Below are 17334 nucleotides of genomic sequence, written 5' to 3'. Positions count from 1 at the left end.
GTGGGAGGCTGGGGGCGGCCGTACGACTCGTACCCCTTGCCCAGGAGTACCCGGGGTAGGGGTGGTACACAGTTCACTCCGTACGGGATGTTTTACATACAAATGTGTCTTCGGAACGACGGTACGGATCGTACTTGTGCGCTCGGACTTGAGTTTTACGAATCATACGTAAAACTGTCCGGGGACGTGTCGTAGACTTTTCCCGAGGTCATTCGTATGTATTTTTACGGTACAAATCGTACTTGGCCGTTTGTACGGGACTTGTACGATTCGTACGTAACAAAATACAGATACGAATCATACTTGGCCGTTCGTACGGGACTTGTACGATTCGTACGTAAAAATATACGGATACGAGTCGTACGGGATATTTTTTTAACGGATCGGAATCGGCACCTAAATATTATATGCTAGTAGTTTTATTTACCTAGACTGGGGATTCACTGAGTGAAACATTGATCATTATCTGCATTTTCAAAAAAATACTGATTGGAATTTGTGGCATAGCTTGTGTCTGCATTCATTAAAGAATGGTTTCTACGCTATAAGGACTGGATGTAGTAAATGGGCAAAGGTAACCACCAGTGCCCAGAACTCAAAGTGCACAGACAAATATTCTACCAAGCTGCTTCTCAGTGCATAGTTTCTGATCTCATGGGATGGTTGAAGGCTGAAGTCCCACTAATGCACCCAGCTTGCCCTAAATACTCGATGTCTAATACTATATATTGTGTTTAACTGGACATTTGAGGACGTTCTGCAGCAACAGTTTTGGGAGACATCAGATTAAGTCTAGGATATTCTTATTTCCCCAATGTTGCTGCTAATCCAATGGGTTGCATGACGTTACAAGCATGCCTATACCCTGCATGCCATTGTAATGCAAATCTTTACTCCGACTTGCTGTCGGGGCTGCACTGGAAGTTGGAATAGTAAATTTTACTATTCCAACTCCAGTGTGTGCATCAGTAGGGAAGCTATTGGAGTTAAATCCAACACCTTCTACCCCCTGCTACACACCTTCCATGTTGCAACGGCATGCGGAGTAATGGCATGCGTTGTAACGCTTGCGGTGAAAAGGCTCTTTCCCAATCGAATGAAATCAGCGTGGATGATGACTTGAGGAAGTGAACCTGCCTTAGAATCCTAATGATCTTCAGCACAACTGACTGTTTCTGGGAATTGCAACAAACAGAAGGTTGGAACACTTCTCATTCTCTGGTGATTTCTCAAATGATACACGGATCCTTCAAAAAACTTCCTTTCTCTGCCTCCCCAACTTCCATGTTAAGGGATCATATACGGCCTCTTGGACCCAACAATGACGTTGGTAACCATCAGTGACAAGACTCATGAGTATTGTTATCTGCGATCAGTGACATTGCCACTAGCCGACATCCAAATGGATGGAATGAAATCACCAGCGAGTGTAGGCACCCTGAGCTTGACTCGTTAGACAGATGATTTACCAACTAAACTTGTGCTCTTGGACTCCCAGGAACATAGAGCTTGGCATCATCACAGGGACAAATATCACAAGTAACCCACCCCTTCAGAGACAGATAAATCACACTCACCCCTTAAGGTCTAGAACTGGGACCACATAAAAGGACAATAATTTACTAACTTGGAATAGAATGGTGTACAGACATAATATCGTTTTTTTTATCGATATACATTAATATTGAGTTTTTAATATCGTAGGGACAGAATATTGATGTCAAGAATATCGTCGACCAGAATATCGAATTTAAGGTCAGAAATATCGAAGTACATAATATCAAAGTTATTAATATTGACACAAAAATATCGATGTTAATAATATTGATGTTTATATTACTATGTATTTTATATGTATGTATTATATGTTTTTTCATTTCATTTATTTCATTTTTATATGTTTTTTGTTAAGTATTGTATTTTTTTTACATATATGTATAAATTTTTTTAATTTAGTATTTTCTTTTAAAGTAAATTATGCGTTTTAGTACCGTAGCGGGTTGTGGGTTTACAGGGGAATAGGGTGGGATGTAATTTAATTATAGTTAATTAAATAATATTTTTTAGGAATGATTAATTATTTGTAATTACATTTTGCGTTTTAGTTCCGTAGCGGGTTGCGGGTTGATAGGGGAATAGGGTGGGAAGTAATTTAATTGTAATTAAGTTATAATTATTTTTGGTTTATTAGTATTGATAATTAATTGATTGTTAATTAATTATGAATTGGTTATTAATTTTTATTAATTGGTCATTATGTTAATCCTATTAATTAATTTTTGGAGCGGGATGTGGGTTTATAGGGGAATAAGGTGGGAAGTAATTTATTTGTAATTATTAATTATAATGTATTGGTGTAGTTAATTAATGTATTGTTTATTAATATTAATTGGTAATTAAGTATTTATTAATGTATTAACTGATGAATATGTTAATTGTCTTACATTTCATGTGGAGATAGTTGTGTTTTTATTTGGAAATAGGGTGGGAAGTAAATTAATGTTGTTTAAGTAATTCACATGTTGTATTTATTGGTATTTTTAATTAATTTATTGATAATTTAATAATCCATTAATATTTTAATTAAAAAAAATTGACATTTATAAATATTTCATTTTTAATCCCTACGCTTTCAATGTTTTCCCTCTGTTGCACTCTCTGGAGTGGGAATAGTAATTTTTACCCCTACGCTATCCAATGCTTTCCCTACTGTTGCACTCACTGGAGTGGGAATAGTAATTTTTATCCCATATGCTATCCAACGCTTTCCCTTCTGTTGCACACACTAGAGTGGGAATAGTAATTTTTACCCCTACGCTATCCAACGCTTTCCCTAGTGTTGCTTTTTAGAGACTAACTATATAAATTATATTGATTAATTTATTTGAACATTATATTTGTTAGTTATTATTTTTAAATGCTTTTAAATATTTTTAACTATGTTTACTTTTTTTATATATATTGGTTACTATATTTTACATTAATTTTTTTACATTTAAAAAGAACAATATTTTTTAAATCAATATTTTTTTCGATATTTTTGTACTCACGATGTTGTAGTTAGGAAGTCAATATTCCTGATGTTGATATTCTGGCGTCGATATTTTGCTACCTCGATTTTTTGTCGGTCGATATTCTGTCAGTGATCCGAATTGAACATACAGCATTTACCCACTCTACTGCAATGTCACCTTCGAAACACTTTGATTGCCATTGATGGCCAATATTACTGAGTAATTTGTGGCTGTGTTCCATGGCTGTTGCAGGGAATTGCTCACCCGTATAAATTTAATTAAGGATTAAAGTGTTGACTCAGGCAGTACCGTTCTCTTTTTCAGGGCATTGCCGTGGAATGGCAAAAGGACCGTCCACCTGCACAAGTTCAACTTGCAGTGAGGCTTTGGCTCTGCTGCACTGGTGGAGAGCCAGAGCAAGAGCGCCAAAGTCGTAATCGGCCCTTAATGCTCATGAACAAAAAATGGGAACGGCGCATGTGAGGCACATGAAGGAGTGACACAAATTAGTGGATTTATGGATTCTTGCACTTAACATGCTTCTGTAAAATTGTCTTCTCCAGCATTCATGTTTTGTACCATTTTAAATTAATGCCCTCTTTTTGTTTTTGTTTTGAAGTTTTGTGTAGCGCAAATTAGACCTGAAGATATCACAGCACTTTACACGAGCACCAGTTTTGTTACAGATAGACACTTTCATTTTTTCTAGGTAGGGGGAGATTAAGTGATGTTTACCAGAATCACAGGCTGTTGAGCATCCCTGCCGAGACTCAAACCCGGTTCCCCACCTTCGAGGTCGACCACACTAGCCATTGGGCCACATCCTCTCTCCTCTCGCTGTTACTTTGCCTCCCTAATGTGCTGCACATGCGCCGGTCACATTTTTCATTCACGAGCACTATGTGTCCACTGTATTAATCTATTGCACATCCATAGAGTAATATTATTGCTATCCTACTTTATTCTTATACTTACTTATGAACATAGACTACAATAATCAATCCTTGGTATTACTCTTCTTTACTATGTAATTACTTTACTTTATGCAAATCATTTCTTAATTATTACCTTTTGAGACATTGCTGTATGCTACTAAACCCGTTCTGGATAAAGCAGAGTTCTTGGCCAAACTCAATGGAATATTGACAGAAACTGGGAGCCTGAAGATGATAATTGGAGAAGACTGAAACTTAGCAATGTATCTGCTTTTTGATTGTTCTGGCAATAGGCCACAGTTATAGGCATTCTTCAAGACCTTATGACAGACCACTAGTTGATAGACCTGTGGTAGCTTCTGCATTCTGTAATACACTTTCTTCTCCTGTACCCATGGGACAGAAACTAGGATTGATTACTTCCTGGCAGCTGCTGACATTCTTCCTAAGATTACAACATGCGGTATAGAAATCCAAAGCATATGAGACCATGCTCCAACTACCCTAGAACTCCATCTTCAACTGCAGGTACCTAAGTGCAAAACCTGCAGGATGGCTAAACTGAGATTGTAACTCACAGAGGAGAAAAGGAAGTTAGTGGACTATTCCAAAGAATACTTGATCTTGAATGAACACTCTCTGACATCCCCCCACACCTTCTGGGCTGCAGGGAAGACCTAGTTCAGAGGTCTATTGATGAGAAATTCTGCACACACCCGGCACACCCAGCAGCAGTGAGAAAACTATCACTTGAGTCAGAACTAGCGTACAAACCCCAAGGATGCTTCACTTCAATCTCTCACAGAGAAGAAACAAGAACTCAACACCATTATTACGACATGGACAGAAAATGCTCAACAACGGATCCAAGAACCACATAATGAACACAGCAAAAAGGGCGTGTAACTTCTGGCATTCCAACTGAAACAACAGGCAGCAGCGTCTAGTACCCTTGCCATTTACAATACTGCTAAGGTGTTGTCAACAAACCCAGTAGATATTACAGGAGCATTTGCTGCCTTCTATGCAACATTGTGCACATCAGAAGTCCCTGCTGCTGACATAATTCAACAGCGATTTGTAGATGCCTTACCTCTTCCACAGTTATCACAAGATCACCTGTTATATGGTGGCCTCAGATATAGCAGGATTGTGTATTAGGCCAACACGGACCTCATAATATACTTAGTCCACAAATAGTATCGTGAGTGTTGGTGGGTTTCAGACTAGATCGCAGTACCACATTTGACCCCTAAGACAACCATGGTAACAGATGTTGTTGGCGACCTTGAACATGCTCCTGTCACAGAGTTCTAGCACGGAAGCTGTTAATATAATAAAACAGAGCAGCTCGTTAGGTTTCGTCTAGCTAAAATTAAGGGATGTATGACGTTACAACGCATACTATTACAACGCATACCTTTACAACACATTTTTTACAACGCACAATCCATTACAACGCATGACATTACAACGCAGTACACTACAACGCATTTTTAAAAACTACCTTTACAACGCATATCCATTACAACGCATACTACCTTTACAACGCATACCATTACAACGCATAATATTAAATTGCATTTAAGGTAAGTATTAGATAGTATAGGGTTAAAAACTTACTATTCTAACTCCAGGGGGTGCAACAGTAGGGTAAGTGTTGGATAGTATAGGGGTAAAAATTACTATTCTAACTCCAGGGGGTGCAACAGTAGGGAAAGTGTTGGATAGTATAGGGGTAAAAATTACTATTCTAACTCCAGGGGGTGCAACAGTAGGGTAAGTGTTGGATAGTATAGGGGTAAAAATTACTATTCTAACTCCAGGGGGTGCAACAGTAGGGTAAGTGTTGGATAGTATAGGGGTAAAAATTACTATTCTAACTCCAGGGGGTGCAACAGTAGGGTAAGTGTTGGATAGTATAGGGGTAAAAATTACTATTCTAACTCCAGGGGGTGCAACAGTAGGGTAAGTGTTGGATAGTATAGGGGTAAAAATTACTATTCTAACTCCAGGGGGTGCAACAGTAGGGAAAGTGTTGGATAGTATAGGGGTAAAAATTACTATTCTAACTCCAGGGGGTGCAACAGTAGGGTAAGTGTTGGATAGTATAGGGGTAAAAATTACTATTCTAACTCCAGGGGGTGCAACAGTAGGGTAAGTGTTGGATAGTATAGGGGTAAAAATTACTATTCTAACTCCAGGGGGTGCAACAGTAGGGTAAGTGTTGGATAGTATAGGGGTAAAAATTACTATTCTAACTCCAGGGGGTGCATCAGTAGGGTAAGTGTTGGATAGTATAGGGGTAAAAATTACTATTCTAACTCCAGGGGGTGCAACAGTAGGGTAAGTGTTGGATAGTATATTACTATATTATGCGTTGTAATGGTATGCGTTGTAATGGTAGTATGCGTTGTAATGGAATGCGTTGTAAAGGTAGTATTTAGAAATGCGTTGTAGTGTCCTGCGTTGTAATGTCATGCGTTGTAATGGATTGTGCGTTGTAAAAAATGCGTTGTAAAGGTAGTGCGTTGTAAAAGTTGCGTTGTAAAGGTTGTTCCCCAAAATTAAGTGTTCTACATTTTTGACCCTGGAATTAACTGTACAAACTACATGGCATCTGTGCCTATCAGAGATGCACATACAGCAAAGTCACGCATTAGCAGAAAATGTGGCAAAGGGCACCACGAGAAACAGATGTCAAATTAAAAAGTTGAATCTAAAACGCAGAATCCATGAGATCTGCGCCACACACAAAAGCTCTTGATGAAGACATGTCACATGAGAAGGTTGCAGATGCCATCAAAAACATACCAAAGGATAAAGCACCTGGGAAGGATGGGTTCCCAATAGGAATCTACAAAATCACAACACACCAGATTGTCCCTCTCTTGGGGAAGCTGTTAAGGGAATCCATCCACATTGGAGGACATTCAGCAAAAATGAATAGGGCCTTCGTTTCATTGATCTATAAATCGGGCAGAGGCCCTCTCAATTCTGAGAACTACCGGCAAATCTCATTTATTAATAATGGCATCAAAATTGTAGCGAACAGCCTGGCAACCAGATTGCAAAAGGTAATGCTATCCCTATTACACAAGAACCAGGTAGGATTTGTTAACGTGCACTCCTCTTGCAACCACCTGCTCCCACTTTCACATGCAGCTGATGAACGAGTTACCCTTTCCTAGATGCAGAGAAAGCATTTGAACAAGTTGATTCGAGCTACCTCTTCTGACTGAAGTCCAGTATAATGGTAAATACAGAAAGCCTTACTTATATAGGATCAACTTCAACTATCCATGTGGGGGTGAATTCAAATAATGGTTGTATAATTTTTAAATTATTTTTAACATTTTAGTGTGCTACCAAATCCAACACCAGTGGTGCCACATGGCTCTTTTGACCACAAAACTAAATTCGATATATGGCAGGGGAAATCTCCCATCCCAACTTGTAAAACTATCATGCAGCTCAACATTTATCACAACTAACTTGCCACTTCCACATGGAGTTAGAAAGGCACAGCAATTATTTACCAGAAACCTCTTTCTCAAAGGGCTACAAAAACATAATGACAGGGACCATTAAGATGTAGGTGACAAGCCACAAAGCCCCATGACAACATTTCATCTTACACTCAAAGGCACTCCTATGGCACAACTTAAAACTCCAGCTTGATGGGAAGTCGATAAGCATGGGTGCGGCATTACATTAATAACTTACAACACATTAAAGTGAACAAGTCTCACAAAACACTCACAGATTTTATTGAAGGATTTCAGCTTGAACAAAAGCACTTTTTGATCTACATGCAATTCAAGGCATGCCTGACTAACATACTGTGCACTAATAAAAAAATAGGAACACAGTCCACCATTTTTGATTACCTAGTAAAATGGTGCACATACAAACTTCATAGGGATAAACTCACTGTAAATGCACAGGGCTAGAGTTGCCATTATGCGCGAGGGGTCATAATGCACATTTTATGGTCTTGCCCAACACTGCATCCTTACTGAATAGCTATATAGGAACGCCAGAAGACACAGGTGAACTTTCAATCCCATTCTCATCTGATGTAGCCATTGTTCATGGCAAGTGGGATGTAGTTTGAATTACAAACCACAAAAAGCTTTGGTTAGAGTCTGCCCTAGGAGTGGCAAAACTCTGCATACTACATCACTGGTGAACCCCAGCACCCCCCACAGTGCTGAAATAGTTAGAAGCAATGGCAACAATGGCTTCCCACGAATATGTGAATTATAAACTCAACATCAGCTTCACAAATTCAGTGAAATCTGGGGGTGGGGAGGCATATCTGCAATGAAATGTGAGATGGAACATCATGTTTCCTTTTGGACATCACATAATTCTATCAAACATACCCTCAAAAGACCACCTGTGAGATTTAAGTATCCTATTTATACTCCCCTTTTCTCCTTCTTCCCTTAATCTTGTCTACAGATTAAGCAATACTGTGATTAGGTTAATACATGTATTACCCATATATGATATTCACAACTGTCTGCTATAAGCTTCTCAACTAGATGTGTTATAGCTCTACAGATTGTATTGTTACATGTATACCTACTGTGTTACAAGTGAAAATGTTACATTGAAAACACATTAAAACAGATAAGGACCAGGCTATGTTTTCATATCAGGTGTTTTGAAGGAGTTGAGTATTTTAAAATTGTTACTACCTAGGATAGGATGGAAACTTCCTCTGCATGGTAATGAACGTCCACCCGTGCACTGTGTGCCCAACTATACTGATGTGTGACATACTGTTGTCAGGGTTCCTACTGCTGATTTATGTTGTTATAGGCAAACACAGAGCATGTGTGTGCACCATGACTTAGGCCTGTCTCACTGATTGCAGTCTTGTCAGACCAGGAGGGACACCCGAAACATTCAACTTATAGTGGTGGGAGGCATGTTGAATGCAAGTTGCTGGGTGTATGTTTACCTGTTACTCTGCAGTCAGTAGCTGCATGTTGAATGCAAGTTGCTGGGTGTATGTGTACCTGTTATTCTGCAGTAGGTAGGTGCATGTTGAATGCAAGTTGCTGGGTGTATGTGTACTTGTGAGTGGTACAATACATGAAGGGTACAATGTGTGCATGTTGAATGCATATCATGGGTGTATGTGTACCTATGACTGGTACAGTACAGGGCAGACTATGTGTTCCATTTTGGAGGGAGGACCTGGCTTGGCAGTCCAGGTATGCCTAGACGTAGGTCATGGGCTCACTGCCACTGGATTCAAGCTGTCCTGGCTGAAGAGGGGTAAAACCCCGAAACCGGTCCTAGAATGCTTGTTTCCAGTCCAGGGAGGACCTGGCTTGGCAGTTCCGGCTGGACTGTTCCCATGAGGCACAGGGTCAAGACTGATTTGCATATGGCCAGGTCTAAACTGGGGTGGCATTGTGAGCAAAATAATTATGGATTTCACTAAGATCTCTTGACTGGGGGAGAATGTTTTGATTTGTTCTGCATTCCGTCCATCAATTATTTGTCTTTTGCTTCCATTTTGGGAGTCCCAGGCCTGCATGCTGAAACATGAGGAGATAGAGGAATCCCTCCAGACAGATTTGTATATTGCTGCCTTCCTGTAAGCTGGGCGGGATACACTGGAGAAGGGAGAGCCAGGCTTTCCCCGTACTTTTCAAAGAGTGCTCTTTGACTCCGAGAGAGGTCACAAGGGAGGGAACTGGGCACATCTCAGGAAGGAGATGGGGCTTGTAAGAGAGTCATAAAGAGTAGAGCTGGGGCTCTGACCTAAGCTTTTGATAAACATATCACGGTGGCAGGTCTGAACTCTAGTCACTCCCATAAACATGGTTATGGGGCTGTCAGCTTTAGAGTCATTCTTGTTGTGACAGACTATATTCAGGAGCTAGAAGAGAGCAGAAAAGTGAGCAACTGAAAAAAAGCAGACCCCCAACTTAAAAGTCAAAGACTCAGTCTCTAAATCACATTTGTTTTCTGGAAATGAACTATAAGAAGGAGAGCATGAGACCTCATAAACTGTCATCTGCAAGCCGTCTACCTGTGACCAGGACTGGGGGCCAAGACACGCTAGTCTTCATTCTAGGTGAGGGGACATCACACAGGGAATCAAAGATCTCCTGCCTGAAACCTGGAGCACCAGAGTCTGTCTGCTTACCGACAGCAGTGTGCCCAGTAAGGAAGATGAGAGACTTGGAGGGAGAAAGGAAGGACCAGAGGGGAGCTCTGTTGAGTGGACTTCCTTTGTGAGGTGTGAGGAAATGGTTGCTGCACAGATCAGGTCATTGCCCATTTGTAGGACAAAGTCAGCAACCCTCATATGCTAGAGGAGGCCTGCCACAAACTAAGCCACGTGCATCACTTTGCCATTTGGGCTAGATCCTGTGAGTAGTGAGAAGCCACAACCCCATATGCCAGAAGGGGCTACTGTGCAAAGATTGCCAAGTGGGGAGGGCTATAACTCTTGTGCTTCAGTGAGCTGCAACCCTGTATACCAGGAGAGGCCGCCATCAAAGACTTTTCTGTGCCAAATGGGCCAGAGCACTCTCTAGGGAAGGTACAGTGACACTGTATGCCAGAAGGGGTCACTGGGAACAACAAGATGCGTGACCTGATATATAACTCCTCCTGGGGTAATGAGATTGCTGTGGGAGCACCGATACCATCAGCAAGGCAAGGGACCTGCTTAAGGACTGTTGCATTACCCCTCCCCTCGCACACAGTGGGATGAATTGGACACTTACACTGCAAAGAGGAGCTGCAAAGAACCCCACTGACCAGGTGTGAAGAACACTGCACCTGCTGAGCACGGACCACATACACTGTGTGCACCAAAACTTAACTGATTCAGCTGCTGCAGCTCCAAGTGCCAGTAGAAAGGGGCATTTGGGAACCCAATATGGTCCAATCCTGTATGTGTAGGCAAGTCTGATTTCTGGCCATTCAGCCCAGGGGGTACTTGCTTGCTAGTTAGCACTGCACCACTGGACACTTACGGGCCTATTAGGATGGCAGGCGGACTTTCGTCTGCCCGCCACCCTAGCGGTGCTGGGACCGGCCGCCAGTGGTGCGGCAGTCCCGCACCGGCATTTAGGATGCCACCGCCACCGTGGCAGTGGCATCCTCTATTCCCAGCATTGTGGCGGGCGGTGCTCACAGCACCGCTCACCACAATGCTGGGAATGCACATTGTGCATTGGCATGCACAAGGTGACAGGCACAGCACGGTGCCTGCCACTTTGTCTGTGCTAATGCAGGGGTTACCAAAGGTACCCCCCATGTGCACCCCCACGCCCCCAACATCCTGGGGGCCAGCATCAGGCCCCCAACATTGCCGCCATGGAAAGGCTGATCCCTGCATTCATAGTAATATGGATGGCGGTGTCTAATAGACACCGCCACCATATTTAACCCTTTTCCACCCGGTCGACTCATCGACTGGGAGGAAAAGCGGCAGACGGTCTTCACATCCGCCGTTGTACCCCCTGCCAACATAATCAGGCAGGGGCTAAATTGCATGCGGGCAGAGAGTAATGGCGGGCGGATCGCTACCGCCATACGGGTGGTGGTGATCCGCCTGCCATTATAATAGACCCCTTAGACTCTGACTACTAGTGGAGCTTGCCCTGGATGTTGTCTACAGTGAATGGGGAGTAAACACTAGGGGCGAGAAGGGAGTTTGGCCCAGGGAACTGCCTAAAGAAACACAAGAGCCCTGACCTCAGGGGGACTGTGTAGTTGTTTATTAATGTTGTATTTTTCCTTTTTTCCTTTGTGTTGCCAAAAGCAGAAATAAAATACTTCTCTTTTTTCATAAAAGTGAGTATTGATTATTGATGGCTGCACACACTTTGAGTTGTGAGTCTGTGTTCCCATTCCTGTATCCACCTCCCTCCGAACACACCTGGAGCTTTAGACAGCATGACCATGTTACTACTGAGAGTCAAGTATAGAAAGAGTACTTGGCCCATTTGCTCATAATCCATAGTAAGTCGTGCCCTGTGACATTAGAAGTAAAAGGCCTCAACCACCAATTTTGGGCACAGTAGCTCCTGCTTACCCCATGGCCATTTGAAAAGGGCCCTGACAGCCCTGTAATCATTTGCTGACTTAGAAAAAAAAAGATAAGCTGCTGGGGACAGAGTTAGGATTTTGATAGCAGACTATTATAATTTGCCAGCACGTCAATATTTTTCTGGCAGTTGCTCATTAGCTTTTTGTCCCCATCAGATTTCTGTCGCCTGCAATTTTAGGTATTCATTCTTTAGCCATCAGCAATTTCCCTGCAGTTAGATTCTCACTTCTCTCTTGGTTTCTCCTGGAATTGTATTAGAATATATATCTTTTCTAAATTTAGTGCTAGGTGATAGGTAACTCTTGTGAAAGTTCAAACACATGTTGCTAAGCTCAGGAATCATGGATAGGCAGTAATACACCTTGTTTGTTTAAGGTCCTGAAATTATATATAAGACATAATAATTAGAGACCGTACTCTTTTGTGGTATGGCACAGTTTACATTTATTATGAAATATCTATTGCAATGGAAGTGTGTCAAAGCATTGGCAGTTTACATAGTGTGTGAAATAGCATATTCTGATCAACTGAACATAGGTATCTGACACTTTTATCTTCAATGGTGTACCTGGGGCTTAAAGAAATAAACAGTATAGCTTTGCAGATCTGCTCACTGGCAACTATTCACTTAGAGGACCTTCTGGTGTATAATGGATGTTTTGAAAATATTAAAAGTACTTATCGCTAACAGATGTACATTGTACATGGAACAGTTATTTAACAGTTGAACCTCAATGTACTTGTGCAGCAACACGTGTTTTCCAATTTGCCCTGAGCCAGTCAGTGTATTCCACTGATACAGTGCCTTGCCCTAATTCTCTAAACACCTCTCTCATTTCTAGTAGTGTCTCGCTCACACCCCTTTAATTTCATTGTGTTGAACCTCATAGTGTAATGCTATGTTCCATCTTCTCAGACTTGATCCTAGGCAGGTCTCACTTTCTCCTCGATTGTTACTTCTCATGAATTTCCTCAAGTTTCTGTTCACTTCTTAGATTTGATTTTATCTTATCTTTCTATCTTCTGGTATTTCTTTCTTCCTCATATAATGTCATTCTCATTGTGCTGCCAACATACTTCACATCAGTGTGGGTAACAGTCTCCCCCATTCATAGTCTTCTCTTTACAGTTGAGATTATGACTTGCTCCTCATACCCATGTTTCTTTCAACTGCAGAAGGAATCGTATTGTCAGCCGATGGCGGGTGTTCACTGGGGCTGTCTCTCAGAAGTCCAATAATGCTCTACGCCTGTCTGTGAAGGGCATCATATACCATGCCGGATACCTGCCCTTTAGGGATCCCAATAATGAGGAGAACAGCAATGACATTGCTCTAATGCATCTTGCCACACCTCTAGGATTTACAGGTGAGCGTTGAGATAATTTACTCTATTTTTATACAACATTGTTTAACTATGTCAGATACCGTTGAGATCTGGTGTATCAGGTCTGAGCACTATTAAAGACAGACGGTAGATAATGCCAGGGGACCTTAAGCCCAAGGCATCTCTAGCTGTGTAAAATATAATTCTGATCATATGTGCTTCAGGAATTCCCATGAGTCACAAGTTTCCATTCAAGTGGAAGATACCTTGAGTGGCTAACTCAAATTTTTGCTGCTAATTTTTGTTAGATGAGGCACCATAACTCAAATAATTTGCATCTTAATGGCTATTGGATCCTAGGTTGAAACCAGAGAAGATGGGTAATGGTTAGACATTAGAGACACTAGTTAGAATTTATTCTAAGTATTGAACATGCAAAGAAGATGCCTCTTGAGGTTTAGAAAGGATAATGCCCGTGTATTTGATATGTGAGACTTTGTTCTGATTGTCAGACCAAGTTTAGTCACATTTTGTTCCTTAGGGAGGACAGTTTAGTTTCTTTAAGGAGGGAAGGTATGGATAGAATTGCAATTGTCAATTCTAATACAATTCACACATGGATGAAAGTACTTATGTACATAGTATCCAGGTAAAAAAGTATTTTCCTGTCTAGCATAGTATAAAAAATGCCATTATGCACTTATTTGTTATAGATGTGTATCTTGAGAGCAATTATCAGCAAAATATTTATTTAGAATTTTTTATCTATCAGTCATGTTGAAGTGAATTGTAAAACAGTCATAAAAATATGGAGATGGCATAAGGTGTCTTGTCTACATGGTTTTGATTTGTTTATATTTAATTGCAGACTGTAGTCAACCCCCCATTCCTGGATAGCTAAAACTCTGGCTGTGATCATATGTGTTGGTTCTGTACAAGTTGCTGCCATCCTAATTTTTCACATCTTCCACAAACGTCCTATATACCTTTGCTTGTGTTGTTTTAGTAGTCATACTATGGTTCTGGCTAGTCTGAGCCAGTAAAATCATATATGAGTTAAAAAGAAGGTGTGCTGAGGAATTTGTAATAGAATGAGTATTGGTGCCCCAAGCTCTGCACCATCACAGCTATTTAAATCCAGCTTGCCAAATACCAAGGTTGCTTTGTATAGAATTCTCCTCAGGGCTATTTAAACCATTACCAGATCCAGATCCTGCTGTCCCTTTATCTCAGCCTTGCCAATCTATTATTTCTCTCTTTGCAACAGTTGTTCAATCTTTCTCTTCCTCTTTCTTTCCCGTTTTGTGTATTTTCACCACTCTTGTATACTGTCAATATCCACTGAGGGCAAATAAGTGCTGGTCACCAAACATGAGTTTCTACTGGACACCACTGGTAGCCACTAGCTCAGATTAAGCACTGCGAGGCCCAGAATCTTGAGATTCACTACTAATTTGTTTAAAATGTTTCGATTCACTTGCCACCTGCATACTAATCCGAAAGAACATAAGCATGCCAGCATTATTTCTGATGCCCCAAGCCATGGGGCCATTATGTCTCTATGGTCTGAAATTAAGTACTTACATTCATAAACATCCATTTGAGGCCAATGTTCCTTGGCTGACATTAACTATGGTATGACTACCTCAAATATTACATTTAATGGTACCCTGAATAATCAAATCATTAGTGAGCTCTCTACCAAGCTATTTATGTATTTATATATCTCTTTTATATAATGCAGACATGACCCAGGGCTGGCGGAGCATTTTACTAATTAACAGGTTGCCCAAATACAGTGATTAATATGAGGATGTTCTCATTGTCTGACAAAGAACTCAAAGTTGCTTAGATTCAAATGACCAAACGTTACAGGACAAATTGAGAGACAGAAGTAAACAGTTGAGCAATGTGTAACTGTAAGACCAAAAGAGTAAAAGTCCTATGAGGATCAAGGAACAGCCAGCTTCCTCTGGAAGGGAGATTTGGTCAGAAGTGCTTGTATTTGACACATAATTCACTGGGGGATGAGACGGGTAGACCGATTCAAGAATCTTTGGTTTACGACACACAGTGTTGAGCCTTTTGCATTGTTGCTTTTAGGTATAATGAAAGAGTTTGCTCTGATGGTTGGGAGTATAGAATTTTAGAGTTTAAGCACACTCCCTGAGAAGGACTGGTTGACTGCCCTCTTTTTCCTGCTGATTGGTAGCCCAAGTATGAGAGTGTATGCGCTTCACAACTTCCAGTGCCCACCTGAGATTCCTAGTTTTTTTTTAGAAGTCATTTGAGGATTCCGAGCAAATGGATTTGTGGATGATTCAGGATAGGTTCAGAATATTTCTTGCTTCAATCAGAAATTATTTCAATGAGGTTAAGAGTGGAGTGAAATCGTCCAGTTTCCTGGAGCTAGGGGCCAATGTGGCTGCTGCACTGAGAGATGTATTTAGAGGGGTGAGGTGAATTTTTGGTGTACCACTACTAGGGAGTCATCTAACCAGATAAACCAGGATTTTTACCATTACTTTGAAAGGCTTCATTAGGTATAAAGTGTTTCATGCCCACCACCAGCCTATTGTAGAATTGTGCTCTTTTTGCCAATCTTGTTAATGTGCGACTGGAGATTGAGATTCTTGTCAAGAATAACACATAGTGATTTGGTACCTTCAGTGATACAAAATTGACAGATTAATATGGAGGGTGTTTGGTCATGATTGTGCTAGTTTTGAGCAGTTGGGGGGTAGACTTCAGTAAGAGACTCAGGGCCTGATTTTGATTTTGGCTGTCCTGGGACCGCCGTACTGGTGGATGGCAGTCCCGCCCGATCACGACAGCGACGATGCTGCAACAAGACTGCCACCAGGATCCTGCATCGGTGAGGAAAGCAGGTGGGAATTGCGGCAGTGTTGATAGCAGCACCACAAAGCAGATTCTGACTGGCCTTTCCTCCAAGCATTTCATGGCGGAGACCCTGCCATGAAATATTGGTGGAAAGGAATGTAAAGGGGCCCCAACAGGGCCCCCAGGCACATCTGCCCATGGAGGTGCATCCGGGGGGCACATGTTTTGCCCACCCCAAAATTGCCTGGTCATCCGTGCACTGTGTTGCATGCACAACATGTTGCATGCCACGATGGGCATGGACATGCTGGAGATGCTGTCATGGTGGGGGGATGCTCTTTAGGCTCTCCTATGAACCAAACATTCCTGCTGCAATGACACTGCCACTGCCGCACCACCTGCCCTGGATTACTGTTGCAATCTGGCGGGTGGGACTGCAGACAGCTTGGCCGCCATCTTCAGACCACCACTGCGCCATTCCAGCAGGAAGACAGCCAAGATCAAAATCAGGCTCCATGTTTCATTTGGAAGGTGTCAGCCAAGATAAGATTTTTTCCAGGATCTGTACCATGAGATATCTTAAGGGGGAAATATTTTCTTCTAAAGCATAGATGTCACATGAAATACCAGGTTGACTTTAGACATGAACCAAGTTGTTTCATGAACAAATTGGGTGGGCGAGAAAAAACAACCTAGTGGCGCACCTTGTTGAAGTGAGGACAGGTTGGAGTAGGGGGTTTGCAATATTTACATGTTGAAGCAATTGTTCACGAATGAGGAGAATAAGCTGAGATCAATTCCTTTGCCCCCCATTCTATCTTAGAGGATTTTCAACAGTGTGGGATGGTTAACCGTGTCAGACACTACTGGGAGATCAAAAAAAGTGAGGAAGCAGGAGTACTTTTGTGGAGGATGAGAAGAGCCTTATCAGCAATGTGAAGCATTACAGTCTTAGTTCTGTACCCAGCTCTAACGCCTGACAGGTGATTATCAAAGAGGTTGTTTTCTATGTTGCATTGGTTGCATTTGTTTTCAAAGCTGCTTCCAATCATTTTGGTAAGAAAGAGTATGTTTGACACGTCTGGAACTATTCTGATCTTGAGGATCAGCTTCAGGTTTTTTAAGAAGGG

The 17334-nt window shown here is 41.5% G+C and overlaps 1 protein-coding gene across 4 annotated transcripts in view; it reads left to right on the top strand.

Annotated features, from left to right (window-relative positions):
* HPN (hepsin) overlaps nucleotides 1-17334 on the top strand; it is a 445048-nt gene that overhangs the window by 400693 nt on the left and 27021 nt on the right. For all 4 annotated transcript variants that reach the window (XM_085616009.1, XM_085616008.1, XM_085616006.1 and 1 more), the window contains one exon: nucleotides 13215-13405. In XM_085616009.1, coding sequence (XP_085472135.1) covers nucleotides 13215-13405 — 191 coding nt within the window. The remainder of the gene's footprint in view (nucleotides 1-13214; nucleotides 13406-17334) is intronic.

The sequence above is a fragment of the Triturus cristatus genome, chromosome 7 (genome assembly GCF_964204655.1).
Source record: "Triturus cristatus chromosome 7, aTriCri1.1, whole genome shotgun sequence".
Classification (NCBI taxonomy): Eukaryota; Metazoa; Chordata; class Amphibia; order Caudata; family Salamandridae; genus Triturus; species Triturus cristatus.
This window is presented reverse-complemented; position numbering and strand designations above follow the sequence as displayed.